Source organism: Falco naumanni, chromosome 7 (assembly GCF_017639655.2).
Source record: "Falco naumanni isolate bFalNau1 chromosome 7, bFalNau1.pat, whole genome shotgun sequence".
Lineage (NCBI taxonomy): Eukaryota > Metazoa > Chordata > Aves > Falconiformes > Falconidae > Falco > Falco naumanni.
Genome location: NC_054060.1, coordinates 30,827,152 through 30,843,787, shown reverse-complemented (window position 1 = coordinate 30,843,787; position 16,636 = coordinate 30,827,152). Strand labels below are relative to the sequence as shown.

Genomic DNA, 16,636 nt, shown 5'->3' with positions numbered 1-16,636 from the left:
CATCTCTTCTCCACTGCCCACTAAAGGATACCTGGCTACACAGAGCAACCCTGGGCCCCCAAGGCTTCCTCCCCTTCCTGGCAGATGAGAGCAGGAACCACATGTCAGCACATGTTGCTTTTTGGAGTAAGCAACGACTGACATCTGAGGACAGGCTCACTGCCCACCCTGCTCCGGCCAGCTGAAGCATCATGATCCATGTTTGGCAGCACCCATCTCCCAAAAATCATCACTTGTAGATATGCAACTGCATCCTCCAAGTGCCCTGGAGCTGGTCACTCCCTGAACACATAAAGGGAAAACCTACCCAAACTTGTACCTCAGTCATTCCTTATTGCCTCTGCCCCTCATTTACTTTGCTCATGCACACACGCACATGCACACACATTAGGGATTTAGGCTTTCCCCAAAGCATCTCCTTTTAAAGGATGCAGCAGTCAAGGCACAGACACATGTCTAACCATAAATCACTGCTGCCCGCTCCTGAAAGACCACCAACGAAAGGAAAAAGCCATAAAGCTGCAATGCTTAGAGTAAATATCAGCTTAATCACTCTCTTAGGAATAAAGATGCACTTTGCACATTACTGCGCCCTGTGTGTCTATGTAATAACAGGGACCAACATAGGCTACAGAAGAGCCCACGCCTACTCGCATTTTAACGAAGATCTAGTAAAAAAAAAAAAAAAAAAGCCTTTGAAACACATTACCTAAACACCCACTTTCTTTACTGGATCATTAGCTACAGCACATTCATACTGATATTAGTCAGGTAAAATTTCAAAATGCTTTGCTTTACTTATCCAGTGTCCTGGATAGGTTGCTGGTTTCATTCATTTAAAGTCTGTTGCAGTACTTTTAATTTCTGCAAAACAATGCTTTTCTTACATCAGCCCTTTTTTCCAAAACCTCACTGTTCTACCCAGCAGATTAAAATTTTAAAAGTGCAGCAAGTGGCAACAAAGAGACAGTCGGCATACCTGCAAGTGCTACTCTTCTGCATGACGTCAGCTCGATGATATCCAGAAAGTTTACAAAAACCGTCATTACTATAAACTACGGGCCAGTCCACAATCTGAGCATTTCCCAACAAAAAACTGGATTCTGAAAACAGAAAAAGAGAGAAAGAGCTGTTGTCAGTGGCAAAGTACAATTAAATCCTCCATGTGTTACACAGCAGATGCAGAGTAATTCATGTTGGTAACTATCACAAAATTTCAGGGGGAACTGAAATCAAAATGGGCATCAGAAAAGAAATCATGATGAAACAGGGTAACTTCCAGTAATGTAAGTAGCTTCTTGCACCCCAAAATATTGATATAAGCACCAATGCTTTTGCAGTTTAGAAAGGATTCATTTATTCACAACATCTGGGTATCGTGCTGTATTTTCATTTTATATGTATCTGGAAATTAACTTGCAAACTGAATTTTAAATGCTGAACCGTATATGTGTGCCCAACACTGATGACAACTTTCTTGCTTAAGACAAGTACATTTTTCCTCCTGGCAGGTCCCAGTCTGTTTTGCAGGTCACAGCCAGCATCCCTGGGATGTGGGACAGAGAGTGCCAGGAGCCGCTGGGGAGGGGCAAGATGTGCCTGCTACATCTGGTGGTACATCACGAGCCACATCACACCTGGGACAGTGGATATGAAGTGACCCACGAGGAAATACAGCATGATCAGGGAACTGAGGAGTGCCAAAGGGACTTAAACATTTGAAATAACACAAAACAGGTACTGAATTTCAGTGGCAGTCTATTAAAAATGCAGATGGGTGGGTTTGGCTCATTCTACTAACATGCATCCGTTGCTGTACATACAAAATATGGGCAGCGAGTATTTCTAGGAGGCTGAACTGAGGTTTAAATATCACTTCAGTCATCTGTTCTTTCAGTCAGTGCCTACAGTTTACACGCACGGACTGGCATCAACATATTATGAGCTAGTCCTAAAATAGTTTTATTCACTAGTTTGGAAAGATTCTTCCATCCCTGCTTTTAGTAAGGCGCTTCCAAAGAAGGAAATACCCATTTTGCTTAAATACAACGTTGTGGGATTTTATGTTCATCAATACCGTAAACATTCCTAATTTTGTTTCAGAAATAATAATCTTATTTAGCAGAGGCTCCCATATAGTAGTCTGTGATGATCTTCAGCTTTCTTTATTTTTACTGTCAGTTTTAAATTTCATTTTGACTGCGGCTATGGAATTAACCAGTCCCATTCACTTATGCTAAAAAGCTATTAAAATGTAGCTATCAACAATCACTGCCATATAGAAATTACAGGAAACGTTCCTTTCAGCAGTTCTTGCAGAGGAAAAAAAAAAATAAGGAGACTTTTACAAATTTTCCTCATAATAGCCAAAGAATGGTTATGCCAATTACTTACAGACTACTCAGGTGCACACATTGATTTTCACATAAAAGTAGCACTGGGTTTGCATGAGCTACGCATGTCCGTCTCAGAGTATTTATAACTGTGACTGGATGGTACATTATGCAAACATCCTGCTGAACTAGGAAAGTTTACTGAAAAAAACAGTACTGCTTTCTTTTTTCTTTATAAGAATGAATTCAGAAAAGAATAACCTGGACATTATTGGATTTTCTACAGAAAAGCAGATTTAAAAAAAAATATTTAAAAGCCAACCAATGTGAGAAACAGAAGTTTACATTTTGTGAAATCTAACACTTTTAAGCTCAAAGAATTTACTTGAATCCATCACAAATATTCTTAAGCCTAAAGGTCAACTTTAAAAATTTACTTTCCTATGCGAAGGGAGAAGCCCTCACTACAAGCAGTGGGAGACAAGGTGTAAAGCCTGAGTGTTACCTAAAATCTCCCTGGCTTTCCACAGCCCTTTCCGCACCGGGGACTCAGCACAGTGCAGATCCTAATACAAAGAAAACCCTAACTCCCTGGAAACCAAAGGGTTCACTGGAGCTCGTCCCACTGTATTGATGTTCCCCCAACACCCTGCATCTTCTCTAACTTGGAAAAGGGGAGACACCATCGCACCGCAGCAGCTGGAGAGGACGAGAGCGTAAGCAACTCTTCATTTCCCATCGCACAGGGAAACAACCAATATTACAAGTTCTCTGGTTAGATTTGGAAAGAGGTTTCTTTATCAGACTGCCTTTCACCAACATTCTGCTCGCACATCCAGATACAATGGGCACAACCTGGGCAATGAGAGACTGCAATACCAAAGTCACTTGTGGATGCTGTGCACATCCAGGTGCTCCCCAGAGGACCACAGTCCAAAAGCAGATAACCCTGCTTCAAAACCTCCACCTTCAACAGACATAACCTTGATTCTGTATTCCCACCATGTAACTGCTTCAGGACACAAAATACACAGCAGAAAATACGTGTTGCAGCCAGCAGCTGACACAGAGCATTTAATGGTTGTCTTCTACAGATTTTACACTTCTTTACACCTGAGGGTCTCAAAATACCTGATAAGGCATTCTCTAAACTGATCAAATCCACTAAAAACTCGGGAGGGAACAAAACATAAAGCCAAACTATTGATAGCTTAAAAAAAAAAATCAAAAAATCCCATAAAATTAGAAGAAAATAGACACGAGAGGTATCTTGGTAGATACTAGTATTTGTAAGGTTAGATCAGATACGTAGTGTATGTACTAGAAACGTGACCAGATATTAGAATATGTTTACTTTTGTCCCCATGAATTTCCCTTTACTAAACAGGCTTTTTTTTTTTTTTTTTTTAACCCTTGTCTCCTAAGGAAGTAAGGCTTATTCATCCATGCTTAGCATGTGAGTATGTATGTGTGTCCTATTCCAGTGGAAGAAAAATCCAGAATCAATGTTTGCAGCATGTTAGAGACCAATGAATCTAATTGTGGGCACAAAGCCATAGGAATCCACATTTCATTAATGCCACTGCTCAGCGAGCAGCAAGCAGCTTGATAAAATTTAAGGAAGAACGGGTCACCATCTGACCCTTGGGTTTTATTGTGTACCAAAGTCTTAGGAGCCACTGGACTCCATACCTACCCTACATTTTATCAGGATCATGTTATTTTCTCCAACCAAGACACATATTAATTCTTCCTTACTTCTACAATTTCTCCAAATCAAAACTCCAGGCAGATTTAACTCTACATTAGCCAGTCCATGCCCAGCTGTAAGTATCTGTGTGCTGCATGGCAGCACACTGAGAGAACCTCTTTTTTTGGCCGTAATTTCTTCAAAATCACAGAGTGCAAAGGAATACGAGGGAGTTTTTGCTGAGTACTCTGCTACAACTCCTTGCATATTCTCTAACATGTTTCTGTTCTGGAGCCTAACCTTAGTCAAAAACAGAGACTCCTTCGCAGAGAACACAACCTTTGCATTTCTAGGAGTTTTGTGTGCTTGGCGAAGAGACTGCTTTATATCAAATCATCACCACTAACTACCCATGCAAGTCCACTACTGCAGTTACCTCCTCTAAGGCTGGGTCCTAACAAGTCCTGGACTAAATCCACCTGCCTGCCTTATTTCTGCAGCTCAGATATGTGGTTTCCTCATTAAGAGAGGGCAATCACAGATGTCTTGAGTTAAGATCTCCATCAATCTATGGCAAATCCCACTCTGTTCAATTTCCAGCTGGCTGCTTGAACCTTCTGTAAGAGACAAGAGTTGGAAAAAACTCATTTCTTCTCCACCTCCAGTTGCCATAGGGCAGCCTAACACCAAAAATGTGTTCACTTCCAAACACAACTGCTGCATGTTCCCCTTGGCCTCCCTTGCCAGCAGCTCCAAAGCAAGGACCCTCAGCAAGGGCACCTTGATGTCCCCCTGTGCGCTGCTGCAGTGACTCTGTGGTGAAGTCCTGTAGCAGCCTCTTAGCACAAGCCGAGACTTCATTCAAGCAGATCAGGTCTAAGGACAGACAAGCGTGCTACAGACCTGCCTTCAGGCTGCCAACTGACTTGCTCCTTCCTGAGGTACATCCATACTCATCGCATCCAACAGGGAAACGCACCCAGACCACAGCTAAGCTAGTCACCCGGTGGCAGCCCAGGGACGTGCCTACCGGCACTGCTGCGGGGTGCACCTCCAGCATCAAATCCCAGGTTCACTCCTGGTCCTCACATTCCCCTGACAGCCCACACTCCACATTGGTCAGTTCATACCAAAGATCTTTTATGGAGTGAGGCAAAGGACTTTCACACAATCAGCCTTTTTTAAAGCATGGGTGTGAGTCCTGCAATGCCACACACCAAGGACTGCCCCCCACCCCTGCCCTGAGCAGACACATTCTGCAAGACAGACCCAGGGGAGAGGCAAGCTTTCCTTGCCTGCTCTAATCTTCAACAGATAAGACTGAAATTTTGCACCTTCTTCAGAAGAAAAAGACAAGGAGCCAACAAAAGGTCTGCAAATTGCTGGGTGATGAGCATAGCAAGGACACTAACACTGGGATCTCCACAGCTGTGTTCCTGTTGAATTCAATACGCAAGAGCTATATTCTGCAAGCTATTTTCTTTAAAGATTAAATTACATTGGAGGTATTCTCAAGGGTAAGCATTTCTTAACTGAGTTTAGTTACTAACAACAGGACAACACCAAATTCAGCCACTACACCCAGAACACCTGAATTTACTCAGGTTTTAAGTACATAACAACTTCACTGAAAGAATAGTATCACAGCACGCATTGCCAAGGACAGACAAAGTTACAGGTGGCAGTGCATAAATACAGCTCGCATTCGGGAGTAAGACATTGGTAATTAAAACTTGTGCAATATCTGTGCTATGGCCCAGAAAGGAAAGCCTTCTCTCTCCATGTACAGCAACACCCAACCTAACAAGCATTTTACTGTGGAGGCTGGAAACTCCTTCCGTGGCCTGCTAGACATTCACTGGCCATTGCTGAAAGCAGGACAGTAAATCTGACAGACCAGCGGTCTGATCCAGTGTATGGAACCCTGGGCAGTTGTGATCCAGATTACCCTGTGGTAACATCTCACGCTCTCAAAATGTTAACATGCAGCTAACATCAAGACTTGCATGATGATTAGCCTGAAATGTCTGGTACTGCATTCATCCTTGCTTGGATTGCTCTGATGCACCAAAAATGCATTTTCACTTCTGATTTCCTTATAGATAAAAGTCAGGTTTTATTATTTCTAAGCTTGTGTTGATGTCATTACCTCCACCAATTTTCTCCACCTGTCCTCCTTTCTGATATATTGCAGAAAGCACAAATCACAAATCTGTAGTTGTGCAAGTTCTCTGACTAGACACACCCGAACATCAGTGTCTGTCTGTAAGAGTGCAGGGGAACAGGGCTCAAGCAGCAGACCTACATGTCTCGGAGTTGCTAGATTCCACTTAGGAAGTCAGCAGGCTTTTTATTACCTAGTATAATGCTGCTGTTTACAAGGTTTAATACTGATTGCAAGGACTCGGGTATTCAAGGCATACAGTTAGCAGAATTTCAGGTTGGAAAACACAATTGAGGAAAACAATTGTTAAAGGCGCTGTATTTGCTGTTGTTGTGCTTCTATTTTGTGAAAAGGCTCTTTCTGTACAAAGCCAGTCATGCTGTAGAGCAGCAAGCCCTTAATCTTACTCTATCTTGCAGCAGCTAACACTCAACACAGTGCTGAGCCTTGTTTTGTTTAAAAGAAGAAAGAAAAGAATAAAAAAACAACCACAGTGTGCAAGCAATTTTTTTTTTAACCAACACAATGCCCAAAGCAGTGTAAAATTCACATTATGTAATCACAGGAGAGCAGGAACAGCTAAATCATTCCAAGAGATATGCTTAGCCAAGTGAGAAATGTTGTCTCTAATCATCTTTTCTCAAGAATGTTTGGGTACCACTTGTAGCCAAAATTGTTTAAATCATCATTTCAGAATTCCATCTCATCCCAAGAAAACAGGCAACTAAGCTTTTTAGAAAAGCCACCATTGAAAAGGTGTTTTTAAAAAAATGAAGCAGTAGCACTACACAAGTAATAATTATTATTATAATAATAAAAAAAAAAACAGTGTTTCTATCTAGGAATAAACTCCTAACTCAAGCAACTTTACACAGAGCTGTCCAGAATTACCGCCCCTCCATTGCAGAGCAAACGCAGCCCAGACCTGACAGGGTCTGTGAAATGGCTGGAATTTGCCTTTTTTGCTAATGCTGTTTTATAAAAGCCCCAAACAACTTCAACTACTGTCAGCTGACTCTCTTCATGACTACACAGGGTCAGCATATTGCTGCAGTCTAGACCATCTTGGAAAACTTGTGGGGCTCCTCTGTGTGTGTGTGCTGGGGAGGGGGGGGGGCTAAGAAATGTTCTCCTTTTTTATCTTCTTTTAGCTCTCCTGAGCTAGTCTTGGCCCTGATAATACATACTGCTACTGGTGTTGTTTACAGTGACTCCAACCACATACTCAAGACGTACTGCATCTGCACAGAAAAAAACCCAGAAGATCCTAAACCATTTTGGAGGACATTACCCTCTGAAATCAGCCTAACGGGCACCAATGTCCCTCCAGCTTAGGGGTCGGCTGCAGACAAACGGCTGTGCTTGGAGCAGCAACCTCCACCAGCGCTTTGTACTCCTTACTATAAAACCACATTGCTGTTTTCTAACAAAGCTGTTATTTCCCCGGTGTCTTTAAAGCATGCAAAACATCAGTGTCATCCAATTTATCCAGCACATTAAGCGTTGCTTGCCTGAAAAAAAATCTCTCAAAGGACTAACTCTTTACGTCACCTTTCTGTACCAGTGTTGTTTTTATTTACTACTCATATTATGAAAATGCAGAGGGCTAAACCCAGAGCAAGATGCCACCATACTGACTGTGCTGAAATGATCTACTTCCTGCCCCAAATAAGTGCTCTTCAAATAAAACAGAGATAAATAATCCAGCATTGGCTGAAATATTAAATCCACGTGTAAGTCACTTAGCTGGGAACACAGCAGCTTTGGGCAATTTAGCAAGAGAGCTCAAGAAGAGAGATTAGAGTCTGCCTGGAATTTACCTCCTGAAAATGCAAAAAATTAAATTGAATAATTCTGAATGTGAAAGCCCACAAACAGTGCAGTCCCCTGCCTTTATTGTGGCACAATAAAGGCGTCATTGACACCAGGAAGAGTTTTGAGTCAATAAGGACAAGACACTGTCCCTATGAATTGCCTGTAAAATGACATTTTATAGAATTCCGATCACAGTTTCTCCCCCACAGATTCTTTTATCCTGAAGTTAAACTAACCCTCACCTATCCCAGTTATCATTTAAATGCCACCGCTGAATCTGTTCTCTATTAAAATTATGCAGAAGACAATATAGATGTAGCAAGGCTAAATTTAAACTGGGGCACACTGTAGCTCTCACTCAAGGCACACGGGCACTCTCAGAGAGCACCAAAAATCCGATTTTTGGCTTTATACAAATGACAGTGCTGGCTTCACGTTCCCAGGTGAGAAAATTGTGCTAAAAGCAGCTGTTCAGACGCAGGGGTTCCTCTTCCAAACACTCAGCCTGAAGCTAGTCCTGGCTGCAGTTTCACAGAGCCTGGCTGTATCTCAAAAAAAAAAAAAACGTTTTGGCAGAGCACCGTCTGCATCTCCCATGCTCCCCTCTTTGTGTCCTACCAACAAGACAGATCCCAGCACACTACCAAGGTGCTGCTTCAGGCCAGTCTCCTGAGGGGCCATCCAGAAGCCAGTAGATGGACTCCTTCCAACTGCCATGTGCAGGATCGGGCCCTGGCTATTTAGGTTACCTGGGACTTGGCATTTAAAACAGCCAGACACTGAGCGTGCCGATTAAACAAGTATCAGACTTTTGTCTGAAGGTAATTAGAGTGCTAAATCCAAAATCTTCTTCTATTACTTAATTTTATCAAAACGGAAAATCTTATTTCCTTAGCTTTCTGGGAAAATAACTTAAAATTCGAGTTAACCACCAAATAGTACCCTGTTAAACAGGCTAATTAAATGTATTTCCACGGCTGACTTCCTGACATTATCCTTTGGCTGTATACTCCTTCCAACAGCAATAAAAAGCCTGGATTTTTACCCTTAAAAAAAAAAATCAATAATTTCATTTTTCTTTTCTCTCTCAGATTTCACTATTAACTTGGGGATGCAGCAGCTCTTGCAGTGACCTCTTGTGGCAACCGCCCCGCAGCACTCCAGCCTCTCCAGAAGGGAGCATCTCCCACCGCCCCATCCCACCGCCAGCAGCACGCAGAGAAAAAAAGTACCAGGAAAAGACCACCCACAATACACAAAATAGCTGACCAGACCTCAAGGAAATCCAGCTATTCCTTTAGCTAACGATATGGCACCATTTGGGTTTCTAAATTAATACAATGGTATAGAGCTGCCATAAGCATGAAAAAAAAACCCCAACCAAACAAAAAAGCAACCAAAAAAAACCCTAAACAAAACAAAACCACATATAAAAACTCCCCCGATTTCAGCAGCAGTCAGTTGTGCTGAATTTTTCTGCATTCAGCAAGCCAACTTGAAAAGTAAGGAAAGCAGGGCACTTGCAATAGAAAACTCCTCGCAAATGTCATCTAGTAATGCTTCTTAGTGTAAAAACCCACTTAGCATTGATTTACATATCAGCAGGACCCCTGCAGTCATAGAAGCTGCAGAAGGCACCCTGTGCCTTCAGATGCCAGAGAAATCCCTAACGACATAACCTCCTCGGTCATCCGTTCAGTAACTTCTCTGCAGTCCATCAGCTGGAGGATGGGAACTTTCACCCCACAGTTTATAGTGTCTTTAAAAGAGATTTAGGGAACTGCTGACCTCCACATATTTTTCAGAGGATCCCCAATGACAAGACACTCTGTAAACTTGAAGTAACATGTTAAAAGAACTTTCTCTCTGCAGCGTAACTTAATTTGGATCAGATGAAAACGCAGCTTGTTTTAATTTAGGGGAGAGAAGCCTACGTGTATCATGTGCCACAAGTACAAGTGTTCTGTCACCCTGCCTGTAAGACACCAGCTATGCTACATGGGCTAGTAAGAAGGACAGGAGGGACAACACTTATTTTAGCTATAGTGCCAGTGTAATAAAAATGAAAAAGGAGTCTTAGTGCTACAGATGTGACCCTTGTTTCCCTCCCCCTTCCTGGGCAACCTGCCTTGACACCTGTGAACAGGGCTGATCCTTTCGCTCATCAAAGTCACAGGGACCCAGCAGGGCATAAAGCTCTGTCTAAAGGAACTGCTTTGTAGGAATGTGGCACAAAGCTGAAAAAGGCCGGGAATTAAGTTCTGTCTTCATTAAGGCTCATGGTAAAATTCCCACGTAAGCCTTTGGGAGCAGAGATTTCAGCCCAAGTGTCAAAATACATTTGTGAAAGACCTGAAAGACTCATTTTCCCGACAAAGCTTCTAAGAGTTACTGCAACAGAAGCAATAACCAATAACGATGACTCTTGTCATATAGATAAGACTGCATATAGTCTTTCATTAAATTAAGCCCTTCTTCCAGGCTGTTAGCACTTTTTACTGCATAATGCCGCAAAGTCCCGGAGTTAACCTTTTCCCAAACTCTCCCTCTACCACAAAAGCAAATTACGCCTTTAACACAAGCTGAATTCTTTTGCTGCTGGAATATGCGAGGGGTGAGGATGGACAGGCAAGACAGACACGTTTCTCTGCCCCGTGCATGTGGCTCGACTTGCCGGATCGCCCAGCCCGTGGGCCAGGTCCGCAATGCCCAGCCCTGCCCCAGAGACCTGCCCGCTTCTGTTCGCTCTGCACCTCCGCAGCACTGAGCCGAGGTCGGTGTCAGCAAGAGCTCTGAACATACTGAAGAAGCAACCAATAACATTAGTAATAACGGGCACAAACCACTGAGAACATCTGAGGAGAGAACATTGCCCTAAGGAAGGCCCTTATTAAAAGTCCAAACTACTAACGGCAGTAAAAGGCAGCCACCTTCATGTGATTTAACCCAGAGCTCTCACGAAACACTACTTCTTTCAGCTCAGCAAAACACCTGGTGTTCTTAAGATCCAGGGCACAGTCAAGGCTGTGGCAAGATTGTATCAATCTTTTGTGAGCCTCAGATAAAGCCTTTACTCCATGTATTTTCACTGTGCTTTAAGAGGAAAAAAAGATTGCAAAGAGCCTATCGGATTACCCTGAGGATAGGTCTGCGCGTCCTAAGGGCTCGTCCCTTTTTACCAACTGCAGCAGTTACCTAACAACAGAACCTGCTTCTCCCCGCAGACTTTGTCTCTCCTCAGGTGGAGCTCAGCTGTGATGTGGGCAAAGAACCCGCAAAGCAGCTTAGAGGCTACTGTCCACCACCAAACGCTTTGGGAAGCACCTGGAACCTGCTGCTGTCCAAAAAGCCAAGTATGCTGCTGCTCTAGAACACTTCACAAGCTCCAAGGTGTAAAGTCGCCTCAAAAGAGAGGTTCCCTGGGCAAAGGGACACTGTGAGACCCACCACCACCACTACTTTAGCAGTCGTTCCATCCTTCCCAAACGCATTGGCTAGGAGAGGAATGTGTGGCAGGGCATCCCAGAAATCCCACCCCTCCATACGGAGGTCAGAAGAGCCACAGTCACTTTGTTCCTTTCTGCTCAACTCTTTGATGCTTTGCTCAGGACTGACTGACCATGAGCGCTTCTCCCACAATTTTAATCTGATTTGTAGCCAAAGCTGGGGTGAAAAGGAAAGGGTCACACTATTCCTAAACAGAAAATGCTTAAATAATGCTGAAAATTGAATATATTTTTAACACCAGGCTGGCCACCACACTGAGTCTGCTCATAGTGTTCCCACTATGCCAGTTCTGACTTTCCGCATTTTAAAATTATTGTGGTTTTGTCTATAAATTTTGTTATTCAGACCCATCTCTGGCAACTCGGAGTAATTTGTCTCCACCTACATTTCATTTTGAAACCATTGCTTCCATTTCACCTCAAGAAGAGCCTATCATCTGCTGAAATACCTGTCTGATTTGTCCAGCCACACCTGTTGCCCAATAGAATATATTACCTCTATCTACAAACCTTCTTCTGGTTAAGAGGAGATTTATGGTCAAGAAGCGCAATGGGATTGCATAAATGTGAGAAATCTCTAAAAAAAAATGTTCTTTAACCCAAAAAGATGATAGAAGGGCTTTTTTTGAGCATGCTGAAGATGTATTTTAAAAAATAATCATCAGACTTTCCCTGATCCTGTACCTCAACTTGTCAGCAAAAAATCTTGGAAACTGGGGAATCCACATATGAAAACAAAACCCTGCACACTGCCAGCAGACCAAATCCTTGCCTTCTACTGAGCACTGTCAGGAGATACTTGAACTGGATTTGGCCTACTGGATACCATTAATTTTGGATTAAACAGTGATGAATCCAATGAAAATTACTATTTGTCTAAAGGACAAATAAGGTTATGACCTGGATGACAAAAATAAGAACTAAATCATGTTTCAGGGCACAACACTGACCACCTATACAAGTCAAAAACAAATTCCCAATCCACTTTTGGCTTTATGATCCAAAAGGGCAGATTTGCCTCTGTAGCATCATGCTTAGGCATCATCAGTGGCAGAGAAAAAGCAGAACGAATAACCAGCATGATTTATGCTCCACAATCAGACCAGGTTAAAAACTGGAGGGGGATATATGCTTTTAAAGTTACGTTCAAAAGCTTTATGAGGTTTTCCAGTTTTTGACATCTCAAAAGTTTTACTGAGCTTTCACTAGGGAGGACATGTGATTTAATTAGAGCACGATACAAAAGCATGGCAATCCCAAACCATGTTCCCAGCTCTGCCACCGGCTTGCTGCATGACCTTGGGGAAAAAACTGTGATGCCCCAAGCTCCCATTTATACCATAATTCGAAGAACAGGTTGGGAATGCCTCTGTGTGTCCTCTTCCACAAGGAGCTGTGAAGTGTAATTAAATTCCACCCAGTGCTTTGAAATTGTCAGAGGGAAAGTGCTATATAAACCCTTATTAATTAAGCTTACATTTAATCTGGTAAATAAATACACTATTGCGGGAAACTAGCTCCTAGTGATTGTGCAGCTACAGGGGTGGACAGAGAGTCAGCTGCCAACCACAAAACTGACACAGGCAACACGAGAGGGAGGAAGCCCCCCCAAAAGTGGTTGACGGCTTAACACAAGGCTGACATTTTAATACACAGTATTTTAAAACAAATTCCAAAGTCCTCATCCCACTCCTGCACCTGTGGAAGTCAATGAAACACTAATCCACTACCTGCCATCAAAATCAACTTCAAGCCAGCACACCAGACCATGTTAGTGTGAACGTGAAGTGAAGCCGGAAAGAAAGGTGGAGGGGAACGCTTTTCGGTGCGATCCCATGCCACATTAGCATCTCGATGTTGCATATGTGGCAACTTCTTTCAGCCGTCTGCTCTGCCCACCTTTCCCATTTCGGTCCCCAGATGCACGCTGGCACAGCAGTGCCCTGGTACGGCCAGGTCGCCCTGAACTTGGGCTGGCCAAGGAGATATCCTTCAGCAAATCCAAAGCCGAGGTCTCTTACTGGACTAGACTTTATTTAGGCGAACACTTGGATGTTTCAGTAGTTATGTGCCAGTGCAAAGACTGGGCAAAAAAGGAATGTGACTAGCACAAGACTTGCCTAAAGCAGCATCTACGTTAACACACCTACAGAGCCGGTGGTCTGCAACCACACCGTAACTTTAACGGAGCTGTCTGCAGCACAGGGCTCTGCGCTGGATGAAAGGCTAACAGCAACTCTAGCAGCAAGGAATAATTTGATGGCCATGCAGTCCTGAACCAGTCCTGTAAATATTCACCAAACAGAGGAGATGTAGGCAAACAGCTGCAGCCAGTTCTCTACATATTTGCTCTGCCACAGGATTCCCATCGTCCGAATCACAGTCACTCCCTCATCCTCCTTCCCAGTACCTTTGCCACGGACTTTAAAGTGTCACAGAATTGCAAAGACTTGGAAATCCTGAATGAAAACGGCTGCAAGCCCAATCGCTAGAGAACTAAAGAACAAGAATGGGGGAGGGGGGAAATGACCCGACGAGCGGAGAAGATGTTAGACATGTAAATGATGAGTAGTGGCTCAAAAAAAAAAAAAAAAAAAAAAAAAGGTACAGACGCGGAGTACCGGTAAGGATGTGAGAGGTGAGGGGGCCAGGGCCAGGACCGGGCAGGGCAGCTCCCGCGGAGCCCGGGGGGCACGGCAGCCCCGTTCCCCGGCGCTGAGCCACCCGCGCCCCGGGAGCCGCCGAGGGGCTGGCGGGCGGGCAGAGGGACGGACGGGGGGTCTCTCACCGCTCGAGCGCCGGACGATGTTCTCCAGGAAGGTGTTCTGCGGTGCCACCAGCCCTCTCTTGCCCCCCGGCATCCTGCAGCGCCGGGCTCGGGGGCCGGGGGTGCGCGGCAGCGGCGGCGGCGGCGGCGGCGGGGGGGGGGCCGGCGGCGGCTGGTGCGCCCGGTGCCCGTGAGTCGCGCAGGGGCGGCCGCGGCCGCTCATGGTAGTGGCGCCCCCGCGGCGGCTGCAGCGCGGACTGGGGCCGCGCCGCGCACGGCACCGCCGAGCGCCGCCGCCCGCCCGCCCCCCCTGCGCCTGCGCGCCCGCCCCGCCGCGGAGCCGGGCGGCCCCGGGACGGGGAGCGGGAGCGGGGGCGGGGGCGGGGTGGCGCGGGGGGGCGGGTGCAGCCCCGCGGGGGTCGCGCCCCGCGCCGTGGCCCGCCGAGCCGCGGCCCCTGGCTGGCCCCGAGCGGGGACCCCTGCGAAGTTTCGCCCTGGCCCCCTGCGCGGGGCACGCCGCCCCGCCGGCACTGCCACCTGCAGCGGGGTTTGGCGGCCGGCGCTCCCGCTGGGGGGCTGGGGGAGCGCAGCCGGCGGGGGCTCCGTGCTCGCGGGGGCGGGGGGGCTGCAGTTTGCCCACAAACGATCACGGCGAAGTGCGAGGTAACGTGTCATATGCCAGCCTCGCATGAAGCCCTCGGCCGTTTTTTTGGCGGATTCGTCCCTTTCCCCGCGAGAGCGGCTGCGGGGGGGGGGGGGCGGGCAGCAGGAGCCCACTTTGGGGCCGGAGCCCTCTTTTCCAGCATTTTGCTCAGGGCCCCAGCTCCACCGTGTTGCTCCTCTCCCGGAGCCCCGCAGGAGCAGCTGAGCCGGTGCGGTGAGGCACCAGCCGCCTTTCCCCAGCCAGCCTTGCCATGGCTCGGACAGTGCCTGTTAAAGGTGTGGGCAGTGGAAGCCTGGAAGGAATTTCTCCACCTATTGCTTGAGCCTCTGCTCATTTTGCATGCTGCTACAGACTAGAGAGGGCCGTAGAAGGAGAGAAGAGATGGCAAATGGCTGTTTGTTGGGGGCAGGAGTATGCCCTGCAGAGCATCTCCCAGTGCACTGTGCACTCCAGCTGTAGTTGGCACAAGCAGCAGTGCTTCTCCCAGACAACATTACTCCACCGTGGTAAAATCAAGTATTTCTTTTTTCCAGCCTGTTTTCAGCACCTCCTCCTTCCTGTGCTTAGGTCTTGGTCCAGCAAGTCACACCGAGGTCACCTGAACTCCTCTGCTTAAAGTTAAGCGCGTGTTTAAAATCTGTGCCACGCCAGGAGCTGTTACCAGAGCTGCTGTCAGCTCTTGCACCCAGGCAGCTGCTGCGGGGGAAAGACCCGGTTCTGCTTTCATTTAACCGCAGCAAATCAGGAGCAGCTCCATTGCCATCAGCTTGTGAATGCTGATAGAACACTGGCTTGAGAGGTGAACCAGACCCTATTTGTCAAACACTTACTTACTGGTTCCCCACCAGTAATCTTCAGGGCTTTCCTTAGAGTCGTGTGGTTTAAAAGATGTGCCTGCTGAGTGCAGGGAAATCCAGCTCCCAGTAACTGGCGGGTGGACAGCAACACCTTCGCTTCTTTCATGTGAGCAACAGCTGTATAAAAATGTGTGTGCACAGGCAAATACTGTGTGACTGATCTGTCTGGACAGTGTTGCCAGGACCTCTGTTCCCCAATTCCTTCTGTTCCACCCAGTTTGAATGCTACTCCTTTTCTGTCCTTGTTTTGTAACCCAGATTTGCCTACTTACCCCCGGCCCTCACTGCCCCATCTTTTGATTTACCTATCAAACCCCTTCTTGTTTACCCTTTCTACTTAACTTCTCCATTGTGGTGTGCCAGGCATGCCCTGCTTATGTCCTCAACTTCAGATCCCAGTATTAAGTTTTGCAGCTGTATTTCCAGTGGCACTAATTAAACAATAGGTTATGGAACAGGACAATTTCAAAAAACATATCTTTAAATGTCACAGATGTCTGATAGGGTAGAAAGGGCAGGACATGTTGTGGGATGCTTGCCTGTACATCAAGGTAGCAAAAAAACTCCAGAGGACACCACTTTTTTTCCCTGAAATGCTGGATGATGCTAAAGATAACCTTGAAAAGAAGAGTCTGATAAAGAAAGTAAACTGGGTGCTGCAAAGACTCTTGTCTTCGGTTGGGGATCTTCAAATTGTGCTTGGAAACAACTTCAAGCCACCATGCAGAAAGCTGTCAGGAGGGTTCAAGGTCAGTGTAAGTAGGAAAAAGGCAGCTAAGCAGTTTCCTTCCAGATCAAAAATACCCTAGTCTCAACCAGCTGTTTGTTCTTAAATGTGGC

At 45.8% G+C, this 16,636-nt stretch overlaps 1 protein-coding gene across 1 annotated transcript in view; it reads right to left on the bottom strand.

Moving 5' to 3' along the window:
• Nucleotides 1–14,469, bottom strand: part of KCNH5 (potassium voltage-gated channel subfamily H member 5) — a 160,162-nt gene extending 145,693 nt beyond the window's left edge. Inside the window, exons 1-2 of the mRNA XM_040602321.1 lie at nt 14,297–14,469; nt 980–1,103 (exon numbers count right to left, since the gene is read on the bottom strand). Coding sequence (XP_040458255.1) covers nt 980–1,103; nt 14,297–14,369 — 197 coding nt within the window. The 5' untranslated portion in view covers nt 14,370–14,469. The remainder of the gene's footprint in view (nt 1–979; nt 1,104–14,296) is intronic.
• Nucleotides 14,470–16,636: the final 2,167 nt, after the last annotated feature.